This window comes from Vanrija pseudolonga, chromosome 1, assembly GCF_020906515.1.
Source record: "Vanrija pseudolonga chromosome 1, complete sequence".
Classification (NCBI taxonomy): Eukaryota; Fungi; Basidiomycota; class Tremellomycetes; order Trichosporonales; family Trichosporonaceae; genus Vanrija; species Vanrija pseudolonga.
Genome location: NC_085849.1, coordinates 3,850,057 through 3,874,543, shown reverse-complemented (window position 1 = coordinate 3,874,543; position 24,487 = coordinate 3,850,057). Strand labels below are relative to the sequence as shown.

Below are 24,487 nucleotides of genomic sequence, written 5' to 3'. Positions count from 1 at the left end.
ATGCAAGAGCAGACGACCATGTAACACGTCGGCCCAAAGTCTGCTCGCGCGCTCGCTAGCATCTGCGCTTGGCCCCAACGCCGACTGACGGGCTGATGGACGAGGCGCGCGGGTAGGCGCGGGTGCAAAACTAAACTACCTACTCAACCACGTGCCCAGCTATTACATAATCCTCTCCCTCCACTCTTCGGATCCTTCCGCCGCGCAGCAATGACTACATGGTCCCAGCAGTCGAGTAGCAGCAGCAGCAATCACACGGCCCCTTCTTCGTCGTTGCATGACGGCTGCCTCTGTCCTCCGACTAGCACACACCACAGCCAGCAAAATGTCCCTCTCTGGAGTTGAAGCCGCCAAGCGTCTGGCCGCCTACGCCGCAGTCGACCGTCACATCGGCCTCGAGCACAAGGTGGGTGGGGGGGGGGGGAGGCGGAGCCCGGAGGAGGGGAGGCGGAGCCGGGAGGAGGGGTGGGTGGTGGCATAGATTCTCGCGCGCAGCGCGTAGGGGTGGGTGGGTGGGCGACTTCTTGATCGCGCAGCGATCATAGGGGTGGGTGGGCGGGCAAAGTATCGCTCGCGCTAGCAGGGCGGGTGGGTGGGTCACTCATTCAGCGAGCAGCGCTCGAGGAAGGTGGGCCACCTTCCTCGCCGACGACATGTGTTGCTTGTGACTCGAGACGACTTCCCAAAATCCAGGCGGCCCGAGCGCGCAACTTTCTCTACTCGCGACTAACCTTCCCCCCCAGCTCATCGGTATCGGCTCGGGATCGACCGTGCCGTACGTCGTCGACCGCATCGTCCAGCAGGGCCCCAAGGCCAACGCTGGCCGTGTCTTCCTCCCCACTGGTGCGTGTACGTTTTCCACTCCGCCTTAACCCCCCAGGCTTCCAGTCCAAGGAGCTCATCATCAAGGCCGGCCTCGCTCTCGGTGATGTCGACCAGTACACCCGCCTCGATGTGACCATTGACGGCGCCGACGAGTGAGTGGCCAGGCCGACGCCGTGCTGACCCACAGGGTTGACTCCAACCTCAACTCGATCAAGGGCGGCGGTGCGTGCCAGCTCCGCGAGAAGGTCCTCGCCGACATGGCCGACACGTGGGTCATGGTCGCCGACTACCGCAAGAACTCGGAGGTGCTCGGCACAAACGTGGGTGTAGAAATCGGATTACACTGACGGCGTAGTGGAAGCAGGGCGTCCCCATCGAGGTCGTTCCCTTCGCCTACGCTCAGGTCCTCGCCACCCTCACCAAGCAGGGCGGCACGCCGACGCTGCGCATGGGCAAGGCCAAGGCCGGCCCCGTGGTCAGCGACAACGGCAACTTTATCATCGACGCCGTGTTCCCCAAGGACCAGATGCTCAAGCCCGCCGAGCTCCTCGTGCGCATCAAGCTTATCACTGGCGTCGTCGAGGTTGGCCTCTTCACCGACCTCGCCAAGGCCGCGTACTTTGGCAACGAGGACGGCAGCGTCACTGTCCGCGCTCTTGGCGGCAAGACCGAGAAGATTGCCTCGGTGCCTGATGTCCCGGCCATCGCGTCGCTCTAATCGCAGAGACGGACAAGCATACATATCTATCGTATAAAATGGCCCCTGTACGCCAACTTGTAGATGCAATGAGGAAGCGTAAACGCCTGGGGGGGCGGCAGAAGGAAAATAGGAGAGTATCAGCGAGCGTGAACCTCACGTCACCACCATCGATGTCTGCCACTTTCTGCTCCCGCCCGCCAATTGCGGGGCCTCACCAAGCCGCCAACTGAGCATCGTCAGCCCATGCAGCCAACAAGACCCAATATCGGCATCCACCACACTCCATCTCACACCCCACCATGCGGCAACGAGCAACCCCCCCGCCGCTCCTCCTCCTCCTTTTCGCCGCCCTGGCGCTGCTCAGCGCCGTCGCGGGGCTGCAGGCCAACCTGGCCGGCGTGGTCGACTGGCACCGCGCGCAGGTGGGCGCTCCGCTCCTCGCGCCCACACCGCCGAGCGTCGTGTCCACCCCGGCGGGCGCGCTCTGGGTCGCCGTGACCGAGGCCAACGTCCTCGCTGCCATTGACTCGACGGGCGCCGTCGCGTGGCGCCAGGTGCTGGGCAAGGACGACAAGGCCGCGAGCTACCACGTCTGCCCTGACGGATCGGTCCTCCTCCTCTCCTCGAACGCCGCGCGCCTCTTCGACCTCGCGACTGGCAATCCTGTGTGGGAGCGGGATATCGCCGCCGGCTCTGACGCAGCCTTCGTTTCCGGCGCCACGGTCGTGCTCTCGGCCGGCAAGCGCGTCACGAAGATCAACGACGACGGCTCGGTCGCGTGGGACTTTGAGTTCCCCGCGTCCGACACGGTGCGCTTTACGAATGTCGCCATCTCCGGCGGCAAGGTGTATGTCCTGGCCGAGACGTCGGGCTTCGCCAAGCCGAGCCTATCGCACATTGTGCTCGACCTCGAGGCGCTCGCGCCGACCGACCTGAGCCAGATTCCCAGCTCGCTCGCGGCCGGATCGGGCGCGCGCCTGGTTGTGCGCTCTGATGGCACCGTCGCTGCCGTGTGGCTCGAGGCGGGCCGTATCCGCTCTGCCGAGCTCAAGGCCAGCGGTGGCCTCGGAAAGACGAGCGACACGCTGCCTGAGGGCTCTGGACGCCGGTTCGCAGCCATCCTTGACTCTCCCACTCCCGGCTTCGTGCTTGCGCAGGAGGAGAACGGCGCCGTTTCGATCGTCAACGTGAACACCGGGGCCAAAGTTGTCGGCTCGTTTGAGGGATCGGTGAGTGTAAGATGTCGGCAGGGCTGACCCCAGCGCAACTCTGAGGACCACACCGGCGATGTCTACGGCGGCGCGCGCGACAAGGCGGTCTTCACGCGCGTCTACTACGCTCCTGGCAAGAAGGAGACTGTCGTTCAGACCATCTCGCTGGATGCCAAGGACAAGCCTGTGGCGTCGCAGCGCGTCCTGACGTACGACGAGGCTTCGCATGGTTCCGTCAAGCACGTCGCGGCGGACGCTTCGGGCAGCATTGTCCTCACGACAGCGTCCGGCGCAGTTCAGTCTGTGAGCGACGGCTCCGTCGCGTGGACCCGTGAAGAGTCGCTCGCCGACGTCGTCGACGTGCGCTTCGTTGACCTCGGCGAGCCGGAGCTCGACGCAGCCCTCGAGACCCTTCTGGACGAGACGTTCGTTGGCCGCGTCGCGCGCCAGATCTCCGACCTCCGCAAGCTGCCGGCCTTTGCCGCCCGCTTCGCGCAGCGCCTGTCCTCCGCCGACGTGGTGACCCGCACGCCGCCGCTCTCGCTCGACCGCCTCCACCGCGACCAGTTCGGCCTCCAGAAGCTGCTCGTTGCCGTCACGCGTGGCGGCAAGGTGTTCGGTCTGGACTCGGCCAATGGTAACGTGCTTTGGTCGCGTAACCTGGGCTTGTTTACCGCCGACGGGCCAGAGATCGAAGTTCACCAGGTCCACTTCACCCGCAACCTCAGCGAGGTGGGTAACCCCCAGGTCGCTGTTATTGCCGCGCGCACGCGTGACGGCAACACTGCCACTGTTGGCTACCACGTCGACGCTTTCACTGGCGAGGTTGCTGGCGATGTCGACGAGGCTCGTGGTGTGCCTGCCGGCAAGGAGATCTTTGCTGGCGCACCCAAGCAGTCGTTCTTGACGAACTACATCAACTGCTGCACGTCGAACCGCGTGCTCGCGGTCATCGACAGCAAGGACCAGCTCCACATCTTCCCCAAGTGCAAGAAGGTGGCCGACCTGCTCCAGTCGCAGTCGGGTAGCTTCTTCTACAGCCGCCTTGACGACGGCCGCACTCTCCGTGGCTTTAGCCCCGCGGCCCAGGGCGAAGGCTTTGTGTTCACCACCAACGAGCTGTGGACGCGCTCATTCAAGGACCAGAAGGTCCTGGCGTCGAGCCCCGTCGCGCCAAGCAGCATTGCGTCGTTTGGCCGTGCCCTCGGCGACAAGTCGGTCCTGTACAAGTACCTCAACCCGCACCTGTCCGTCGTCACGACCCTTACGCCGGCCACAGCCACGGGCCACGTGTATGTTATTGACACGACGACTGGCACGACAGTGTACGAGGTCGAGCTGGCCAACATCGTTGGCGAGAACGTGAACGCTGCGCTGGTGGAGAACTGGCTCGTCTACACTTGGCTCGAGGGCCCCGGCGAGGCGCTGGGTGGCTGGCGTCTTGGCTCGGTCGAGCTGTACGAGGACGGCATTGAGCAGAGCGCTGGGCGATCGACGCTTGCGACCGTGCCCAAGACCAAGGCGCTCTCGGCGTCCTTCATCCTCGACACCGAGGCGACCGCGCTTGCGTTTACGACTTCGCAGTACGGCGTGACGACCAAGGACGTCGTCTACCTCAACAGCCAGGGCCAGGTCGCGTCGTACCCCCGCAGCATCCTCGACCCCCGCCGCCCCAAGGGCAAGCCGACGGCGGCCGAGAAGGAGGAGGGCATCATGCCGTACGAGCCCATCCTGCGTGCACCGGCCTCGTTCGTCGTCTCGCACAAGTACCCCGTTGCCGGCCTCGAGTTCCTCACCACGGCACCCACACTCCTCGAGTCGACCGGGCTCGTGTTCGCTGGCGGCCTCGACCTCTTCTGCTCGCGCAGCGTCCAGCCCAGCGGCACATTCGATATCCTCGGCGACGGCTTCAACAAGCTCCAGCTGCTCGTTACCCTCGGCGCCCTTGCGGTCGGCTGCGTTGTTGCCGCGCCTGCAGTCTCGCGAAAAGCCCTGAACATGAAGTGGTTCTAGTTGTTCTAGGCATGGTATCTTGATGCATATACAGTGGATAGAGGGGATGCGGTACATGTAGGGTGTGTTGCTAGTTGCACATGACGCCAAACTCATCTTCGGCCTCGACTTTACGTGTCAGCAAGTGCTGGATCTGCAGCGTCTCTAGACATTGCGGATCAGCATGCGGACCGTGTCGAGCACACTCTGGAGGATCTCGTCGAAGCGGTTTGGCTCTCCGCGCTCCTCCTTCTCCCCCTCGGCAATGAGGCCTGGCACGTCGAGGATCTCGACTTCGAGCTCGTAGCTGCGGTGTTCCCTATCGCTGTTGCCCTCTCTCGCGGTGACGACGGTCAAGTCGACCTGGCACAGCTGGTGGCGGTAGCATGCGCGGTCCTTTTGTCGGCTGTTCTGCGCGGGCGTGTTGGGCAGCTCGGCCGGCGTTTCAGTGTTGCAGCTTACGCGCCAGTCGAACGCCTCGCGCGGCGAGTAGACGTTCATGTGGGCAATGTTCGCCTTCTTCACCACGCCGTCTGGGATCACCTGCCCGTTTGGGTCGCGCGAGACGCGCACCTTGCCCCCCGGCGCCGAGTGGAAGCTGTCTACCTGGGGCGCGCGGAAGAACTTGAGCGGTGTCGGCGTCTGCGCCGAACCCTCGACCGTCTGATTCAGCAGCGTGTTGAGTGCGAAGTGTTGTTTCTGCCGTCAGCGCGCAGCGGAGACGCACAACCAACCTTGTCCATTGTTGATGCGAACCGTCCGATCGGCCAGTCTCCGGGCACGACTGTGGCGTCAGCTATCGTCGTCCGCATCGCAGCTCACTGGCTTCGGTGAGCGCCGGCATCCTTATACGCCGCGGCTGCCCCTCCCCAGGGGCATACAGCCACCCGAGCTTGATCTCGACTTCGACGTTCTCGCGCCCGCGGCAGTTGGCCATGATGAACTCGCCGACGACCTTTGTGAACTCGTTGCGCGGGGCGATGCCAAAGATGGACGGCGGGATAGCAGCTGGCGGTCTGGGAGAGTATCCCTGCGGGGGCTGATGCTGCTGCTGCTGTGCTGGTGCGCCGCCGCCGCCGTTCTCATCGCGCCGCCGCTTGCGGCTCGGGCCGGCCTCGTTGTCGCTCATTGCCGGCGAGTCGGTGGACAAGTGCGCGCGCGGATCAAGGTCGGGGGACGCGTACCGGATCGACTGCTGCTGCGGGGGTATCCTCTCGTGCAGGGGGACGTAGGGCATGTATGTGTGCGATAGCAATGGAGAATGGAGAGAGGAAGGGACAAGCTCGAGGAAGGAGGTGTCGAGGAACAACAATTGAGAAGCCGAGTGAGTGACGAACGAGCGGGAGCAAATCCCCACACACCGAAATGTTGCTCGCGGCTCAACAATGTCGTCAAGTGTTGTCGCAACTCGCTCATTGCTGTCACTCTCGCTTTCTTTCAACTCATTCCACAACCACCGCCATGGCTAGCTCCAACGCGTTCGGCGCGCTGGCCATGGGTGACGCCTCTGCAGGCCCCTCGACGCGCCTGCTCGAAGGCGACGAGGTGGACATTGACGTGGGTTCCTGGCAGACTGGTGTGCCCTACTGACCTGCAGTGGCTCAAGCTCGTCAAGACCAACCACGAGGTGTATGTGCGTGTGTCGGACCCAGTGGGCCTCGACGGCCTCCCGGCGCACAGCTCGATGCTCGCGGTTGCGAACAGTGCCGACTTGCTCATTGTCGGCGGCAACAATGGTGAGGTGGTCTTGTGATGGCGCCGCTGACAACAGACCTCCGCGTGCACCGGCTCTCGGCGCTTCACAAGCTCGTGGAGGACGCGGTCAAGGACGCTACAAACGTGAATTCGACGCCTGTCGCCACTGTACCTCTCCCCGCCCGCCCCGTGTGGATCAAGTGAGTGTGTGGGCCGATGGGTGCTGACTGCCCAGACTCGCCACCGGCGACCAGCGCCTGGTGGTCGTTACCGCCAACGACGCGGTGCTCCTCTTCCAGCTGCAGGACCTCGCGGCGGGAAATACAGCTCCGTACGCTACGCTGACGTCGGGCATCCCCTCCAACCTCCTCGACGTGCTGCCCAACCCTGCGGCGCCGAGTGAACAGCAGGCCAACCTTGTCACACTACTCGCGCCACAGGGGCTGGTGTTTGTCGACGTTGCCAAGGCGCAGGTCTCGAAACCTTTAGCTGGACCGTTCACAGCCGGCTCGTGGTCCGTAAAGGGCAAGCAGATCGTGCTCGGCACACCCGATGGCAAGCTCGTCCAGTACTCGCCGGAAGGCGAGGTCAAGAACCAGGTGCCAGCACCCCCCGAGCTGAACGGCGAGCAGCCCGCATTCCTGCAGTGGCTCGAAAATGATCTCTTCCTTGCCGGCTACGCCGCTGAGGGATCTGACGAGGTCGACCTCTACACCATCCACCGCAACAAGCAGGAGATTACCTATACGAAATTCTTCGACATGAGCGACACCATGGGCTACCCCAGCCGGGCGTCGGCGTTCCGTCTCTACGCCGGCCTCCAACAGTGGGGACAGACGAAGCACGTTGCCTTCCTCCTCTCGGCTGCTGCCGCCGAGATTGGCCAGATGGTCGGCAAGCCGCCAGCCGACAAGACATCCACGCCAGAGTGGGAGATTGTCGTGTTGGAGGGGACGGCCCGCGGAAGCTTGCCTGCCGCTGGGGAAGGGACCTCCGCCCTCGGCCTCGAGCTCGACCTCACCAGCACCAAGGCCATCAAGCGCGGCATGGTCGGTGGTGAAGAGCAGCCTGATTTACCGCCTGCGCCGCGCCTGCTTGTCTACAGCCACTCTGGCCAGATCATCAGCTTTGACGTGAGATATGACGATGCCGGAGCATACCCCTACATGGTCACTGGAGCCGCCGCCACCCCAGCTCCCGCCGCTACTCCTGCGACCATTGCCCCCGTCGCCACAGTCGAAGCAGCCAAGCCCGCTTTTGGAGGCTTCGGCAAGTCTGCGTTCGGCGGCGCCCCAGCTGGCGGCTCTGCCTTCGGCGCCAAGTCTGCTTTCGGCCAGTCCTCCGCCCCTACCTCGGCATTTGGCCAGCCCGCCGCTGCACCCAAGCCCGCGTTTGGACAGTCCTCAGGATTCGGCCAGTCCACCACGCCATCATCAACACCGGCCAAGCCTGCGTTTGGCACTTCAGCGTTCGGCGGGTCCACGACCCCAGCAGCAGCACCCAAGGCGCCCGCGTTCGGCTCCTCGGGCTTTGGCCAATCCACCACCCCATCTACGACACCCGCTGCTAAGCCTGCCTTCGGTTCGTCAGCGTTCGGGCAGTCTTCCACACCCTCAGCTTTCGGCGCCTCTGCCTTTGGGCAGTCGTCTTCGCCGTCAGCCTTTGGTCAGTCTTCCACTCCTTCGGCCTTTGGACAGTCCTCGACACCCCAATCTGCCTTTGGCAGCAAGGCGTCCACTGGCTCAGCCTTTGGCACCAGCGCGTTCGGGGCCTCGTCTGGTGGCTCGGCCTTTGGAGCCGCCGCGTCCAAGGACTCAGCGTTTGGAGCCAAGCCTTCTGCGCCTGCCTTCAACTTTGGAGGCTCCACCACCGTGCCAAAGAAGGATGAGGCCAAGCCGGCTTTCGGATCTAGCGCGTTTGGCGCTGGCAGTGCGTTCGGCGGCGGCAGCGCCTTTGGCAGCAGCAGTGGCTTTGGCAAGAGCTCGTTTGGCGGTACCGGCGGCAGCGCATTCGACAAACCCGCCCCCGCAGCGGACAAGCCCGCCGAGGCGCCCAAGGACACCAAGGCCCCACCCACCAACCTCTTTGGCCAGGGCAACAACACCAACCCCTTTGCGAAGAAGGACGACAACAAGCCAGCGGCCGCCGGTGGCGACGCGTTTGGCCTCGGAGACTTGGGTGCCGGCCTTTCGTCCAGTAAGACCGTTCCTGGTCTCGAATCACCACCCCCCTCGCCCCCCGCTGGCAAGGCGCGCGTCCCAGGCCTTGAGGACGACGATGATGAGGCACCAGCTCGCATGGCCAAGCCGGCTCCTCCACCAGCAGCACCGTCATCAGCCTCGTCATTCATCAAACCCGCCACCGCTTTCGGATCCGCCACGTCTGGCGGCTTTGGTGCCTTCGGTGGCAGTGCCTCCAAGACCTCTGCCTTTACCGGCAGTACAACTACCCCATCAGCCTTCTCATCCTCGCCGACTTCTACCCCAGCAGCCGCGGGCAGCACATTCGGCAAGCCATCAGCCATTGGCAGCGGCTCGTCGGGCCAGGACGCCAAGCCTGGGTTCGTTAAGACCACTGCCTTGGGTAGCTCTGCCTTTGGCCAGTCATCAGGCTTTGGCCAGACCAAGTCGGCTACCACTTCCACTCCGGCGGCTGGCTCGGGCTTTGGCAGCATCTCGGGCGGCTTTGGCGGGTTCGCTGCCAAGGTTTCGACAGGCAGCGATGACAAGAAGCCTGCTGGCGGATTCGCAGGCTTCGCGGCAGCTGGCGAGACCAAGTCGGTATTTGGTGACGGTCCTGCCAAGCCATTCTCCTTTGGCTCCACTGCGAAGAAGGACTCGGTGTTTGCCCCTGCGCCCTCCAAGTCGCCAGAACACGCGCCTGTTGAAGCTCCCAAGCCTGAGAAGGCAGTCATGCCGGAAGGGTATGCCTTGCCCACTCCCGCACCCACCGAGCCCGCCCCCGCTACCTCCACTCCCACGGTCACGCCCACGCCCGTCAGCCTCCCCGATGAGATTGTCGATCCCGAAGACGACGTCGACGAAAACGAGGACGATGACGACTATGACGAGGAGGAGTACGATGACGAGGAATACGACGATGAGTATGACGAGGAGGAAGACGCTGCCGGGTTCGAGGACGAGGAGGATGAGAACGCGGAGGAAGATGAGGACGAGGAGGAGGAGCACGAGGAAGGTCACTCGATTCGCAGCAGACCATCCTTTGTTCACGCCCCGGAGATGGACACCATCCCCGAGGGCGACGAGACTGCCTCGGAGGGCGAGGACGATGACGATCAAGAAACTAGCCCCTCAAAGCCCCCCAAGTCGCCTACTTGGTTTGCTTCCCAGCCTGGCTCGTCTCCTCCTTCGCTCCTGTCGAGAATGGGACCCCCCGCCACCCAGACGCCACCGAACCAGCAGGCCTCCGGCAGCGGCACCCCGTCGCTACTCTCTCGCCTCTCGCCCCAGCCCGGCAGCCCCTCGGCGACCTTTGCCAACAAGCACGCGCCGAAGACCTCGTCCCCACTGAGTGCCCTCCCCGTGCGCTCTGCCGAGGATGAAACCTCGACGCCTTCCGGATCACCTGCGGCATCGGTCCCACCTTCACCCGAGGACAATGACAAGGAGTCGTCGGCACTGAGCCAGTCGCCCAAGTCCCAGTTTGGCGTTGGTCTCGGACTCGCCTCGGCTGCTGCGGCGCCCTTGTTCGGCAACAACAATAACAAGAAGGAGGAAAAGAAGCCCGTGTTCAGCTTTGGTGGAGATGCCGACAAAGAGGAGAAGGACTCCTCCACGCCGCCGTTCACCACTCAGCCCGTCGTCTCACCGCCAGACGAATGGACCTGCGACACATGCATGCTCAAGAACCCCGACTCTGCCAAGGAAAAGTGCACCGTCTGCGAGGCGCCTCGTCCAGGCGCTGCTCCTCCTGCACCTCCCGCCGCTACTGGCCCTCCCAAGCCCCCTTCTGTTCCTACCACTGGCGGCTTTGCTGGGTTCGGAGTCAAGGCACCTGCTGCCTCCTCGTCGTCATCGCCGACCCCGGCCGCTGGAGGGTTCACGCCTACGGGCGCTGTGCCCTCGGCGGGTGGCTTCAGCTTCGGCAAGGCCCCGGCTGCTGCTACTCCTGCCGCGACGGCGGGCCCGGAGTGGACTTGCGACACCTGCATGCTTAAGAACCCCGACTCCGCGAAGGAGCAGTGCACGGTCTGCGAGTCTCCTCGCCCCGGCGCGGCTGCTCCTGCCTCTACTGGTCCTCCCAAGCCACCTGCCGTGCCCACCACTGGCGGATTCGCCGGTTTCGGAGCCAAGCCACCCGCCTCGTCATCCACGTCGGCGCCAACTACTGGAGGCTTCACTCCCACGGGCTCCGTCCCCAAAGCTGGTGGCTTCAGCTTTGGTCAGAAGCCCACCCCACCCGCCCCAGCGACCTCGACTGGCCCCGAGTGGACGTGCGACACCTGTATGCTCAAAAACCCCGACTCGGCAAAGGAACAGTGCACCGTCTGCGAGACACCTCGCCCGGGTGCTGCTACTCCTCCTGCCGCTGGCCCTCCCAAGCCGCCAGCTGTCCCCACGACTGGTGGGTTCGCCGGGTTTGGTGCCAAGCCGGCAGCGTCTTCGACTTCTGCGCCAGCAGCCGGAGGCTTCAGCCCAGCCGGCGCGGTTCCCAAGGCCGGCGGCTTCAGCTTTGGCCAGCAGAAGCCCGCTGCACCTGCCCCTACTGCCTCGTCCGGGCCCGAGTGGACTTGCGACACGTGTATGCTCAAGAACCCCGACTCGGCCAAGGAGCAGTGCACCGTCTGCGAGGCTCCTCGCCCTGGTGCCACGCCCGCGGCTGCAGCCACGGGTCCCCCCAAGCCCCCCTCTGTCCCAGCTGTTGGTGGCTTCGGTGCCTTCGGTGCCAAGGCCCCCGCGACAGCTCCTGCCGCCGGAGGGCCTGCGCCGCCTGCAGGTGGCTTCAGTTTTGGCGGGGCCACCAAGCCAGCTGCTACCAGCCTGTTTGGGACAACACCTGCCCCAGCTCCTGGCAGCCTGTTCGGAAACAAGCCTCTTACTACGGCGGCTCCTACCACTGCTCCTGCCCCAGGAAGCCTGTTTGGAAACAACACGCCCCCGCCTTTCGCGACCCCGGCCCCGGCCCCCGGTGGCCTGTTTGGCAGCACCCCTGCGCCGCCGACCTCCGCCCCGGCTCCTGGTAGCTTGTTTGGAGCAAAGACCCCGTCAACTCCAGCGGCACCCAGTCCGTTTGGAGGCTTGGGCCTCGGAAAGCCCCCTGCTGCTGCGCCCGCGATTGCCACACCCGCCGTGTCCACTCCCAAGACGATTAGCCTTGCGCAGGGACCTCCGCCACTGTCCGCTGGCCCTTCCACCACAGCCGCCCCCCCTCCTCCTCCCACCGAGCCTGTGCAGACATTCACTGTTCCGAAGCGCCCTCCCCCACCTGCGGCCCCGGCCGCACCGGCCGCCCACCCCAAGACCATGGCAGCTACGCTGGAGCGCATCATTTCCGACGTCCAGACTGATCTCACTACGGTAAGTGGCTGGATCTCAAACGGTCCAAGCTGACGTCTCAAAGCTCAAGACGACACTCAAATCGAACGCTGGATACCACTCCGCTCTCGAGTCCCCTGGCTTCCCCAAGGCATCCTCGTCCACCATCTCGCAGCAAACGACGCTTCCGTTCTCTGCACTTGAGGATGTCCTTGCCATCACCGACGAGCTGTCGCAGGAGATTGCGTCTGTGCGCTACGAGGTCCGCCAATCGGACATTACCCTTGCCGAACTCCAGTCGCGCATGTTGAAGAGTAAGTGTGGCGGATGGCCGGAGGGGCCGTGCTGATGTTGTTTTTAGCCGACATGAAGGTGGGGCAAGCTGAAAAGTTTGTCAAGGCTCGCAAGGACCCGTCGTTTGCTCGCGCCATGCAGATCAAAGAGCTTAGTCCCCAGCAGGCCGCGGCGCAACTTCGCCTGCGCAAGGTGGTCCAAATGACCGAGGCGAGGCTGGACGAGCTGGACGCTGGGATCGCTGGTCTGAAACGTCGCTCTGAGCATAACCGCGACAGCCGCCGATTGTCGCAGCAGCCAGCGCTCGAGCGCATTCAGCGTACCCTTCGTAACGTTGACGTCGCGGTTCGTGACCGCGACCAGGTGATCGACGACCTGTCGCGCCGATACAGCGACCTCGGTCTGGGCCGCAGCGTTCGCGAGTCAACCCCCGGGCCTGGTACGCCGTCCCGCCAGCGGTCAAGCTTCTCCGCTAGCCGCTCGCCAGCGTCTGCGGCCGTATCGCCCGCACCGCGGTCAGGCGGTCTCTTCGGAACGCCCCAGGCAACGACGAGCAAGGCGGCCAACCCGAAACCGTCGGTCGAGCCCACCACCGATGTCCGCAAGGCCGCTGCCGCTGCTTTGGACCAGTCGCGCCGCCTCCGCATTACACGCAAGACTGCGGTCGTCACCAAGCTGGAAACCGGCAAGGACGAGCGCCCACGTCTCGTGCCTTCAAGCCTCGTGGCGCACGCGTCTGTCGCCAAGGGACCCCTGCACGTTGATAGCATGCCTGTTCCAGGCAGCTTCAAGCAGAGCCCAAAGCAGCAGAACCTGGGAGCTTCCATTTCCAGAACGCCAAAGTACGCCAGGTCGTCGCCACCCCCAGCCACGATTGCGGCGGTGGCTTCTCCAATTGCGGCTACCCCTGGTGCTTCATCGAAAGCACCCGCGAGCGGTGCTGCGCATTCTCCGGCTCCCGCTCCGTCTACTCCTGCGGCTCCGACCAATAATGTCGCGACGAGCTCGCCATTACCTGTCGCGGGCTCGTTCTCGGGAATCAAACTGGTGCTCGATCCCGGGACGCTGTCTAGCTCGTCTGCTCCGTCTGCGCGCCGCAATTCGCCCTCTACGCGAGCCCATGGAGCGGCAGCCAGACTTGGCCATACGCCACTCCCGCCAGCGCCTACCGCCTCTCAGGGGACGTTATTTGGGTCCGTTGTAACCCCGCCAACGACTGAAGCGAGCAACAGCAACGGGGGCAGTGCTCCCAGCAAGCCAACGGGCTTTTTCAGGTGAGTTTTGATTCAAGGAGAGTTTGTGTCGGAGAAAGTGAGCTTACGTGTGTTTTGCATTAGTTTCAGCGGGTTTGGTAACAAGTAGAGCGAGTTTGGAGCGAGTGTCGAATGGAGATTTTGAATTTGAGGGGGGAGGCGAGGCTAGAGCCGAAGTTGGGTGCAGTTGGGCCAGCTGCATGGCCTGGCTCGGGTCTGGCCCAAAGCGGGCAAAAGACGAGGAGGGGCAGGCAAGGGGGGAGGCACTGCGAGGACATGAGAAGGTCAGGGTAATGTTGCAAGGTATTTTTATGCCCTGATTTGGCATGCACACTGCGAAGCCAGCAACGTAAAAACAATGGCTGGGGCCAAGGACGAGAATGTCACATTCCGGAACAATGCACGACGAGGGTTGTGCGGGGGTGGGTGAGAGGAGGCGCGAGGCGCGGCTCATCGTGGCGCGTGATGCCTTGCTTGGTCGACGCACGCCGATGATGACGGCTACGTCAAGATTGTGAAATCTGCTGCCATGCCGTTTCAAGTAGCGAACAACTGACGCAGCGGGTGACAATGCGACGTAGCAAGTCCAGCATGTGGGCCACCGCGTGCCGCCTCGTTGCCTTGTTGGACTGGTGCATGCAGTGCAACAATGCCCCGAAAGCAGCAAGCAGCAGGAGCAGCAGGAGCAGCTAGCACGCTTGCAGCCTACCCAGCAAGTTACAAACTGGCAAAAAAGGGGGCAATGAAGCTTGGTTCTGTTTCCACGTTAAGCCTTTGTGCCAGGGGGATTTGTTTCGACGGGCGGTGGGGGGGGGAGACCCGACAGGAGGCAGGCAGGCAGGCGGGGCGACAACCAACGCGGGCTGGGTGGGATGTCAGAGTTGTGCGGGTGAGGCGCCTCTCCCTCTCTCGTCGCCTTGCCTTGCCTTGCCGCTGTCCCTCTCAACTCTATGCATCATGCCGCCGTGCGTGTGTGTGTCATGAATCATCCAAGATTTACGGCCAGTCCTGTCGTCGTCTTGACATTGCTCATTCTCATCATTTATTCACACCCACTCACTCACTCGTGCCGTAGCTCTTTAGCTCGTGCCCCACGCCCACCCGCCCACTCGCCCGCTCCAGGCCCTGCGTTTCGTTTCACGACGACACGACGACAACCGACAAGTGCGCTCGCTCGCTCGCTGCTCAGCGACCGACGTCGGCTCGTCTCGTCGCGACGACACTGTGACTTTTGTGTGCGCTCACTCGCTTTCGCCCCTAACTCGCACCTTTGCACTCTAGTCTGTGCGCACCCATCTGCCATGGTGAGTTAGTTGCCTTGCAGCTTGCTTTCTGCATACCTGCCTGCGTCGACTCGATCGAGGGGAGCGCCGTGCGTGCACTGGTGTGTCTTCGAAACACGCTGTCCCGGCGCGTGCGGCGTGGCGCAGCCTGTGACAATTAGGCGGGTACATTGTATTGCGGTTGGCGTGGCGTAGGCGGCGTGGGCGGCGGCGGCGCAGGCCGTGAACGGGGGCGGACAGTGCCCAACCGAACAGGGAGCAAGAAGGGGTTGAAGGGGGGAGGGGGGGGGAGAGATTTGGGATTGCCTTTGTCCAGACTTGTTGCTTGCTGCTGCTGCTGCTGCTGCTGCTGCTGCTTGCTTGCTGCACATCCTCGGGCCTCGGACTCCGGGTCTCATCTCAATTCAATCGTCGTGCACGTCGCCGCCGCCGCCTCCGCGCAGCGCCGCGATCCACCTTGCATTGTCTCATTTTACTTTTTTCCGTCATTGGCGGGTTGGCGTTGTTCCAGCCTCTTGCGTGTCTCCCCCCCCACCCCACCACGCCCACACGACCATGACAATCTGACACACACTCTCCTTTGTTGTCTCGAACGGCAACCTTGCATCTCCTCCTCATCTCTTGACTCTTTCTCCCATCACCCCCTTGCCCTTCCCCCTCCCCACCCTCTCATGGTCATGGTCATGGTGGCAACCGCCTAGCAGCCACTGCACGTCTAGCAGGTGATTGTCGCCCCCCCCCCCCTCCCCCCTCTCAGTCGTCGTCTCGTCTCGTCTCACCCTGGTGCCTTCCCTGCGCACCTTCCCCCCCTCGCCGCCGTTAGCCCGAGCGTGAGGCAACAGGCCCTCTGCCTCCACCGCACCCATCCAACCTTCACCCCGCGCACCCACCCCTGTCCCAGCCCCTGTCCGTCTGCCCCTGCCCCCCCCCCCCCTGTTGCTTGATTGACCCTACAAGTTGGCGTTGCGACACGCGCGCGCACTCCTCAACCCTCACACCTCACTGCAGCAGCAGCCGCGAGCGACCGACTCGCGACTCGCGCCTCGCCGCGTGCAGCGTGCAGCAGGCAAGCACCAGCGCAGTGCATTTCTGTCTCAGAGCTGTGACAACAAACTCCCTTGAACACACACATCTGCACTGCCACGGCAAAGACGGACGGTATCCACGCACTCTCGCGCTCTCTTGCAAGAAGTCGTTGTCCTCGTCCTCGTCGCCGCCGCCGCCGCCGTCGCAGTAGCAACCTCCCCCTTCCCCTTGTGCTCCTCCTCGCATTCTTCTTGATCCTTGCCATCTCTTCGTCGCCATCGCTCGCGCAACAACACGTTTAATACCCATGTGCTGACAACAATTTCCTCTTCGCACTTCGACCTTGCATCGCGTTCATCTCGCACCTATTTCACCCACTCGCGCCACTCTGGTCGCCATCACAACCACAACACAACCATCACCTCCCACTCACCCACCCCCTTCAACCGCCCCGCCGACCCCGTTGGTACATCAGTTCTGATGCTCTGCCTCCCTTTCCCACCATCCTCACCGCACGACCTCTCTCCGCTATCCGTCTCCCCGCACGAACTCTCCTCGCCCCGACCTCGTCTCCCCATTCCGAGAAGCGCCCTTTCTTCATCCTCATCCGCGCCGCCCTCGCCATCGACAACGGCAACAGCAGCCCAGTGTCGCCCTATTGCAGTCTTGAAGCGGCCGCGTGCTCTTGACGCTGCCCCTGTCTCCACACTGCCGCCGTCGTCGTCGACAGCGCTCCACCCGGCGAAGCGCTTTAGACGCGACTCTGAGAGCAACGTCAAGCCCAGCCACCCCTTGCGCGATTCACCCCGCCGACGAGCCTCCTCTGTTTCCGCTCACAGACCTGCCCCTCTACGCCTCTCATTGTCCATTCCAATGGGCCCTCCAACAACAGTGGGCTCTGGCAACGAGCCCTTGGAAGATAGTGGAGAACAGACCGTCACAATAATGCCCGCCTCGCCAAAGGCCTTCTCCCGCTCCACCACGCCGCTCACCTCGAGCCTCATCAACGGCATTCAAGATGTCCGACTCGCGTCGCCCATGCCTACGGAGCTGCTGTCAGCAGAGGCCCCCACCCCCTCAACAACATCCACACTCACGCCCAAGAGCTCATTCTCGGCTCGCAAGTCGTCGCCCCCGTCGCTCCCACCCGTCTTGAGCTTGAAACGTTTGAACCCAAAGGGCCTCTCCTTGTCCCTCGGCGGCGCAACGTCCTTCCACAACTCATCCACTCCCTCGACCGGCAACTCGACCCCGACCCCGACGACCGCGGCCTCGCAGCAGGCAGCGGGACCGTCGCAAACCCCGCTCACACCAGGTCCACCACGGACACCAGCCCTTGCCGTCACGTCGCTTGGCCGCAACACGCACAAATCGCATCGTCGGCCAAGTCTTCTCAGCCTCATCACTCACCCTCCCGGCGGAGACGACATGCCTGTCCCACCGACCCCTGGAGGCGCGCCCTACCACTATCCTGGAATGAGAAGCCGAGGTCATGCCCGGATGCGGAGCGCGGGCACACCGTCGGGAACATATGCTGAAGTCCCTGACCCGCGGACATCACAGTCGGCCTACCCCTCCCTACGGAGCGTTCCCACCATTGAGGAGCGCGGCAGCGGTCCCAGTGTCTCAAGCTCTTGTTCCGACACGAGTGCCGTCCCGCCCATGTCAACGTCGGCCAGCCTTACGTCTTCGTCTGCTTCAGCCACCGACTCGCTGAGCTTGTCGTCGACTTCGCCTGCTATTAGCGGCGAATCCTTTGACATGGGATATCCTCAAACCTCGTTTGAGCCATACTGCGACGGCCCGGTTGAGCTCGTTCCTGGCGTGTGGCTTGGCGCTGAAGACTCCTTCTGGCGCTGGGACGTCTGGGCTCCGACGGCGACCCGCGTGGCTGTCATCAACGTCGCCCAGGAGATTGAGAACCCGTTTGACGAGTCTACAAGAGACGACGGCTGGGAATGGCCCCAACCCTCGGTTACTGCCGGCTCCAAGAAGCCCAAGGTTGTCATCAAGTCATACCCGGCCGAGGACGACCGACCAGCAGTCGACTATGCCCATCTTCGCTGGTCTCATGGTGAAGCCGGCCTCGCCGACGTGCCCGACACTGCCTCGCTCACCGAGCTCATCAACGGAGGCGACTACACCGGTGGTGACGAGACCGACGACAAGTGGCGGTTCTGGGAGGCCATCCGCTGGCTCGAGGTCCGCCGCAAGGCTGGCACCCCAGTGATTATTCAGTAAGTTTTTTGGCACACGTTCAACACGGTCGTTCTGCTCTGACCACCCACCTCCTCAGCTGCCAGTGCGGTGTTTCACGCTCAGCAACCCTAGCTGTCGCCTACGTCATGACCCTTGCGGCTGCTGGTGCCATGCCAGAGCAACTCAACAATCTTCGTACCATGCAGGACGCCTACGACTTTGTCAAGGGCAAGTCGGCTTGGATGGGTCCCAACGTGTCGCTCGTCTTCCAGCTGGTCGAGTACGCCCGCAACCTGTCGACATTACTATCGACACACGTCGAGAAGAGTGGCAAGACGTGGACAACAACATGGCCCACACTGGTCGAAGTGGAGAGCGAAGATGACTGGGCACAGCGTCGACGTGCCTTTGGAGAGGAAGTCGACAGCCCAGGCGGTGCGTGGGATGAGGCCCGCGCCCTCGACGAGGCCATGTCGGTCAGAGCGGGTACTGCGAGGCGAGAATAGAGCGAGGAGGGAGTGAAGTGAGAAGGAGTAGTGCACGGACATCCATTCGACACGAGCCAGACGACGTCGACGACATGGGCAGCAAGCAATACGGACGTTTCTGGCCCCACAATGACACCATCAACCATTTTCCATCATCGAGTCGGCCACCCTAGAGAGAGAGGGAGAGAATGGGCCATGTGTTATACTAGTATCTTGACTAGAGTTGTAGCTACTGACGCCAGTGCTGCTTTGTTCTTCTTGGCTAAAGATTGGGTGCAAGCAACGACGCGGTTGGTGCGAAAGGCGACTAAGGGTGGGTGGGTCCTTAGCAAGGTCTGTGTGGCAGTGGTGGGGTCCGAGGTGCAAATGGTGGTCGGCGAACCAAACAGCGGACCAACGGCTCCGCTACTCGCTCGCCCCCTAACAAGGTTGAGTGATCGTCTGGACTGGGCGATGCACACACCTGCACAACGACTGACGCTTTCATGACCACACAGGCCACACACACGCCCTCTGCGTGCCCTTGTGACGTCTCACGCCCTCTCATGCCCCGCACCGTCGTCGACACAAACATGACCACTTTGACGCTCTGATCCACTCCACTAACGTGTTTGCTTTCTTTTCTGTCACTGCCCCGGCGACACACAAAACGCACGACGCATCATCATCCAACATTGACTAGCTCTGCTTCTCTCGCAAATCAACACACACACACACACATCCTCATCACCAAACACCAAACACTCCAGCACATCATAACTACACTCTACTCTACCTCTCCCCCCTCCTCCTCCACCACCACCACCCCTCGAATGGACGTCGCCCAAGTGGCTCTCCCAGTCACAGCGACGGCGCTGCTCGCCGCACTGCTGGTGTACCAGCTGTGGCCGGTGCTCTCGCTCCTCCCGTCGCTCAACATCAAGTCGCTCCTCGTCCCGGCAGCGAAGCGTAACCTGCCGCGCGAGTTCTTCGGGCTGCCGCCGCGCGACACCAAGCCCTCGTTCTACTCCAAGCTCGGTCTGCGCGGCGCAATCAGCCTCACGCTCGCGGCGCACGCCGCCGTCGCCCTCGTCGGCGGCTGGGTCTTTCTCGCTGCCGGCTCTGGCTCCACTGTAGCCCTCGCAGTCGCCCTCACACCCGTACCCGCCTGCATTGCGCTCATGGCAGGTTACTCCCTCGCCCTGGGGGCGGCCGGTGCGGGCAGGAACGAGGGCGAGCCGCCAGCGTCGGTGCCGGTGGTCGAGGCCCGCGAGAAGGACACAAACACTCGCCGCTTCGCCAACTGGTTATTAGCTGGCGGAGGGGTCACCCACGCCTCTGTGTTCCCGCGTATCTTTCCCCTCGCATTCATCCCCACCATTGTTGCGGCAACGCTGGCCGGCACGATGCCGTCGTATGCCCGCCAGATCCTGCTTGGCACGACCTCGGCCCTCGCTGCGGCGAGTATCGGTCTCACTGCGGCCGGGGTGTACAAAGCCCGCCGGCAGCCGCGTGGGCCGATCTTCCTCCCGTCACGCCCAGACAGTCCTTTGGCCGATACGAGTGCTGAGGCGATGCGCCACATGATGGAGGGCAGTAGCTGGTTGACTTCTTTCTGTGAGTGGTGGCAGAGTGGCGGGGCTGACGCCAGCGCACAACGACACGATGCAGCAGAGCTCCTTCTCGCTGTCGACCGAGGCGCCGACGCCACCTACCAAGGACGAGCGTACCGTCACCCCCCAGCGCCAGCGCACCCGCAGCAAAACGCAGAATGGATCGCCGACGTCGTGGATCTCGTCCCGCAACTCGGCCGACTCGCACGCCTCCGTCCCCGAGTGGACGTTTGAGTCGCCCGAGAAGCCCAAGCCGGCGGCAGTGAGGAGCCGCTCGGCATCCATGCCGCTGGGGTCCCCGCCAGCATATGCAGACGCCAGCTCTAACGTCAACATCTCCAACCCCGACACCACGGTCACCAACAGCTCGTCCAACACATCGCACTCGTTCGTCACCGCATCGGCCGGGGGTTCGATTCTCGGCGAGTACGAGGCCAGCCCTTTCCAGCGACTCCCGCGCGGTTTCGAGTCCATTGCGTCCATGCCCCCGCTGCCTAGCCTGCCTAGCACCGCATCGTTGAAGGGACCAGCCTCGATGGTCTCGCACTCGGCTCTCATTCCGCGTGGCTCGACGTGGACACTGGCCGCGTCGAGTGACTACCTCCCGACGCCCAGCACGGCCTATACGCGCCTCATGACGCCTGCCCTCCAGCCACAGGAGCTCGACCACATGGACGTGGCTATTCACCGCCAAGAGTCGACCACGTCTCTGCTCGACGGTCGCCGCATGCTTCAGCCTTCGCTTTCGACCATGCATACGCCGAAGAAGCGCACGTCTCACCGCCCACCGCCACCCCTGCCCCTCCCTGCCGATTTCCCACTCCCACCCACGCCTACCTCACAGACACCCCGCGACACGTGGGTCCTCCATGACGATCACGACGTCGAGCTCTACCTCGACTACTGGGTTACTGGCGACTGGGTTACCGTGCTCCCTGGCGGTGAGCGGGTTGACGATTGGGGAAAGAGCGACCGCGGGGCCGTGTCTCTGGCTGTCCTCTGCGTTCTTGCCTGCTATGTGGGTTAAGAAGACGGTGAAAGAATGCTAACCAACCACAGGCCCTTGACATGCCGCTCCTCGTGTTCGGTCCCACCACTGCTGCGCTCTGGTCTTTCGCAGCGTCTATCACCCTTCCTGCACCGGTTCTCTGCCTAGCTTCTTACCTCATGCGCTCGCGCGGAAAGGCACAGGTGTACCGCAAGAAGACGTCCACGAGCTCGGCGGACACCCACGTCTCGCTCGCACTCATGGCTGAAGTCGACCTGCCCTTCCCCCTCGATCTCTCGCCAAAGCTCACACCACCGCTCAAGCAGCCATTCCGCACTGACGGTGGCGAGCTTCGCACCGACAAGGTTCTCCGTCCCAAGCCTTCCCTCACAACGTTCGGCTTCATTCCACGGGTACCCGGCTACTCCCCGCCGAGTCAGCTCCCATTCGCGGTTACACAGCAGCGCCGTCACACAATGTACAACGGTGCCGAGCTCGAAGCTGTTGAGAAGGCTGCCGAGTCCACTTTCAAGAACATGGACAAGCGGCGCTCGCAGGAAGTCTGGTGTGCCAATGGCCAGGCGAGGGAGGGGCTGAGTGCCACTGGCCGCGCTGTTGAGATGCTCAAGCCGGCCCCTGCTCTCTGCGTCATGGAGGACACGCGTCGCAACAGCGGAATGCTGAAGCGCCTTCGTGGTGGCATCGTATCGATGCTCGCTGGTGACATCTCTGTCGTGGACGAGGAGAAGACAATTGAAGGAGCCGCCACACAACTCCCTGCCGGCGCCGCATCGCCGCCACACTCGACCGTTCGGAACAGCGGCATCTCGCACGACGCCCACGACCATGCCGTCGAGATTCGGACGGCATCGGTTGCTCGCCTTTCGGCTTCGCCCTCGTTCATCCTCGGCCTCGAAGGACAGGAGGAGAAGGTAAACAGCCACTTGGGTTGGCTGCCGGCCGCACTCCTCCCTGCACTTCTCTCACCACGCAAGCCGGCTGAACAGAAGACAGCCAAGAAGTCTAGGTCTACGACCAGCCTCAAGAACGCTGTAACTATGCGCAAGAAGAGCTCGGCCTCCAAGGTCGGCCTCGGCCGCTCCAAGCCGTCAACGATCAAGTCGGTGCCGTCCGACAGCCAGCCAGACGTACGCCTCCCATTCAGCCCGTCTCTCGACAACATTGCCTCTGCGACGCCATACTCGCACCGCCGCCGCAGTAGCAAGAAGCACCGCCGTAACTTCTCCTCGATCGACCTCTCGACTGACAGCCACGCGCCGATGAGCTCGACACCGTACGTCCGTGGCGGACACATCCGCCAGGCATCAAGCCTTTCGCTGCCAGCGGTTGATTTCTCTCGCGGCGACTTCTTCTCGCGTCCATCAGACATGGGTGTTGATCTGCCTCCTGTGCCGACTTTGACTCGCATCTCCACGGCACCCTCGCAGCGCATCTACATGGACACGGCCGAGGCCATCACCGCCTCCAACGAGATGGACATGAGCATCGCCAACAATGCTGCACTGGCACGTCTCCTGCTCGGGGACGACCCGGCTGCGGCTGCCGAATGGGCGTCGCTGCAGAACACGTCTTTCATGCGCGACGTTCTCATCGCTCAGGCATTCACCAACACCAGCGGCTACCGCAGTACGCCTGCGAGTGGCACCCCCGCGTCCCGCGCCCGCTCCATCTCTGACAACGACACGTACGTTTCGTTTACAGTCGGCCCGAGACGTGCAAGGGCAAGCATCGTCTACCGCGAGCCGCCTGTCGAACTGGTCGTGGCAGTTGGCGATTCGGACAACTCTGCCAGCTACACCCCGCCTCGAGCCACCGCTTCGTTTGCCAACCAGGCGTCATTCGTCACCGCGCCTACTACAAGTGGCACGGGCGAAATGGAAAGTGTTGTCGAGATGGACAGCTCTCAGGGAGACAGATACACCACCTCGGCCGGCACAAGCTCGGGCATCAAGGCCAGCCTGAGATCGCTCCGCTCGTCGCCAAGCGTGAGATCTATTCAATCTGTTCTGAGCCGCGCCAGAACCCTCTCAACCGCGTCGGGCACCAACTCGGAGCACGCCACGACGACCGACGAGTCCCTCGGTCCCTTCCCTCCTCCGCTGCCGCCGATGCCGTCGCTCCCCGTCTACCTCTACAAGCCACCTGTGTCAGCCAACGTCCCCCTTCCAGCCGCTCACCCGCACCCTCCGCCCCTTGCCGCATTCCCGCAGAACTCGCACACCGACTCCTACTTTGGCTCTCTGCCGTCGGCCCTCGACACTCAGGCCGACCGCCACCTCCAGCCCAAGGACTCGAACACGAGCATCACTTCGGACACGTCGTTTGGCGAGACTTACAAGGCAACTGTTGGCCGTGCGATACGAGCAAGCGTGATTACACTGAGCACCGAGGCTCTTGGCTCGCTACCCGGTGCCCCGTTGTCGAGCGACAGCGGTCACGACAGCAGCGACGATGGCGGCCACGGCGGCTCCAGCGACGCTGGTCACTCGACCAGGTCAATGGTGGAACGCCCTCCGTCACCAACGCCAGACCGTGGAGCTCGTTCAAGTGTCCACCGCCCATCAACCCCGGCGACTCCAACCGCCCAGTCAGGTCTCAGGCCACTCAGACTCGTCGAGGAAGTCGCCAAACGCAACTCGCTCATCCAGGCGAAGCCAAGGAGCCCGTCTCCCACTGAAACCGAGTTCGAAACGCGTCCCCTTCCTCGTCCGCCGAGCCAGGCTAGCACCCGCGTCCTTGCGCCAGTGGACCGGCGCTACAGCGAGTACCGCGAGTCGCTCATATCGTCCCACCGCTTCTCCGTCGCGTCAAACCACGAGGTGCACGCCGGCGTGTCGGGCTACGAAGTCGGAACGGGACACCGTGCCAGCCCCTCGACCGATACCTTTGGCCACCCGAAGCAGTCCAAGACTTCCACGCAGAGCGGGCGCAGCGCGCTGTCGGTGCTCTCGGAGAAGTCCAACTCCATGGGCGGTTCGCGCGTCAGCCTCGTCAGTGTGGACAAGGAGAACGCGGGACCCGGCTACATGCTTGGCGGACGGAAGCGCCGCAGCAAGGCTTCGAATGGCCCAGTTATCCGTGTGTAATATCCCAACTGTCAGAACTGTAGATTACTTTTACGACTTATGAATGGACGAGTGTGACAAGATGTTTGGCAGGGTGCAGGTTGGGGTGTGGCGTCTTGAGGTCTAGCTGCCTGGTCTGTAACGCCCATTCTGCCCCTCGACCAGGCAAGGAATCGTGTAGTACCTATCAAATGGCATTTGTACCTCCAATAAGGACAAGAGAGGACCAGAAGTGCTCTATCCCAGCTCGCGCTGCCGAGCATGGCCAAATGCCTGCTGCCTGCCACCAGTGGACAGCCTCCACACCGCGCGTACACCTCTCCGCCTCTCCGGCCTCTCCACCACCATCGCGGCCTTATT

General features: G+C 63.2%; 6 protein-coding genes across 9 annotated transcripts; 5 read left to right on the top strand and 1 right to left on the bottom strand.

Moving 5' to 3' along the window:
* Window positions 1-252: 252 nt before the first annotated feature.
* Window positions 253-1,660, top strand: RKI1 (Ribose-5-phosphate isomerase). Its single transcript, XM_062767927.1, has 5 exons — window positions 253-406; window positions 744-843; window positions 881-977; window positions 1,013-1,145; window positions 1,181-1,660. Exons 1-5 carry the CDS (start codon window positions 278-280, stop codon window positions 1,541-1,543), a joined length of 822 nt encoding a protein of 273 aa, XP_062623911.1. The 5' UTR covers window positions 253-277; the 3' UTR covers window positions 1,544-1,660.
* A 164-nt stretch (window positions 1,661-1,824) lies between these two features.
* Window positions 1,825-4,749, top strand: EMC1 (ER membrane protein complex subunit 1; the record flags this gene model as incomplete). Its single annotated transcript, XM_062767926.1, has 2 exons — window positions 1,825-2,754; window positions 2,788-4,749. 2 exons carry the CDS (start codon window positions 1,825-1,827, stop codon window positions 4,747-4,749), a joined length of 2,892 nt encoding a protein of 963 aa, XP_062623910.1.
* A 144-nt stretch (window positions 4,750-4,893) lies between these two features.
* CET1 (mRNA-capping enzyme subunit beta) lies at window positions 4,894-5,965 on the bottom strand (the record flags this gene model as incomplete). Its single annotated transcript, XM_062767925.1, has 3 exons — window positions 4,894-5,427; window positions 5,463-5,512; window positions 5,551-5,965. 3 exons carry the CDS (start codon window positions 5,963-5,965, stop codon window positions 4,894-4,896), a joined length of 999 nt encoding a protein of 332 aa, XP_062623909.1.
* Window positions 5,966-6,142: 177 nt separating this feature from the next.
* Window positions 6,143-13,768, top strand: NUP159_1 (Nucleoporin; the record flags this gene model as incomplete). Of its 2 annotated transcripts, XM_062767923.1 has the most annotated exons (7): window positions 6,143-6,285; window positions 6,326-6,464; window positions 6,500-6,623; window positions 6,659-11,960; window positions 12,004-12,232; window positions 12,280-13,486; window positions 13,556-13,574. In XM_062767923.1, the coding sequence occupies exons 1-7, from the start codon at window positions 6,190-6,192 to the stop codon at window positions 13,572-13,574; spliced, it is 7,116 nt and encodes a 2,371-aa protein (XP_062623907.1). In that variant the 5' UTR covers window positions 6,143-6,189. The 2 variants fall into 2 exon arrangements, with proteins under 2 accessions (XP_062623907.1, XP_062623908.1); XM_062767924.1 differs by having other exon boundaries at window positions 12,280-13,768.
* A 960-nt stretch (window positions 13,769-14,728) lies between these two features.
* Window positions 14,729-18,658, top strand: pmp1_2 (Tyrosine-protein phosphatase pmp1). Of its 3 annotated transcripts, none has more exons than XM_062767921.1 (3): window positions 14,729-14,769; window positions 16,250-18,011; window positions 18,071-18,658. In XM_062767921.1, exons 2-3 carry the CDS (start codon window positions 16,255-16,257, stop codon window positions 18,477-18,479), a joined length of 2,166 nt encoding a protein of 721 aa, XP_062623905.1. In that variant the 5' UTR covers window positions 14,729-14,769; window positions 16,250-16,254; the 3' UTR covers window positions 18,480-18,658. The 3 variants fall into 3 exon arrangements, with proteins under 3 accessions (XP_062623905.1, XP_062623904.1, XP_062623906.1); XM_062767920.1 differs by lacking the exon at window positions 14,729-14,769 and adding an exon at window positions 15,399-15,470; XM_062767922.1 differs by lacking the exon at window positions 14,729-14,769 and having other exon boundaries at window positions 15,729-18,011.
* Window positions 18,659-19,273: 615 nt separating this feature from the next.
* Window positions 19,274-24,148, top strand: LOC62_01G001429 (uncharacterized protein; the record flags this gene model as incomplete). The annotated part of the gene is made up of 3 exons (XM_062767919.1): window positions 19,274-20,057; window positions 20,092-21,071; window positions 21,113-24,148. The coding sequence occupies 3 exons, from the start codon at window positions 19,274-19,276 to the stop codon at window positions 24,146-24,148; spliced, it is 4,800 nt and encodes a 1,599-aa protein (XP_062623903.1).
* Between the last annotated feature and the right edge of the window lie 339 nt (window positions 24,149-24,487).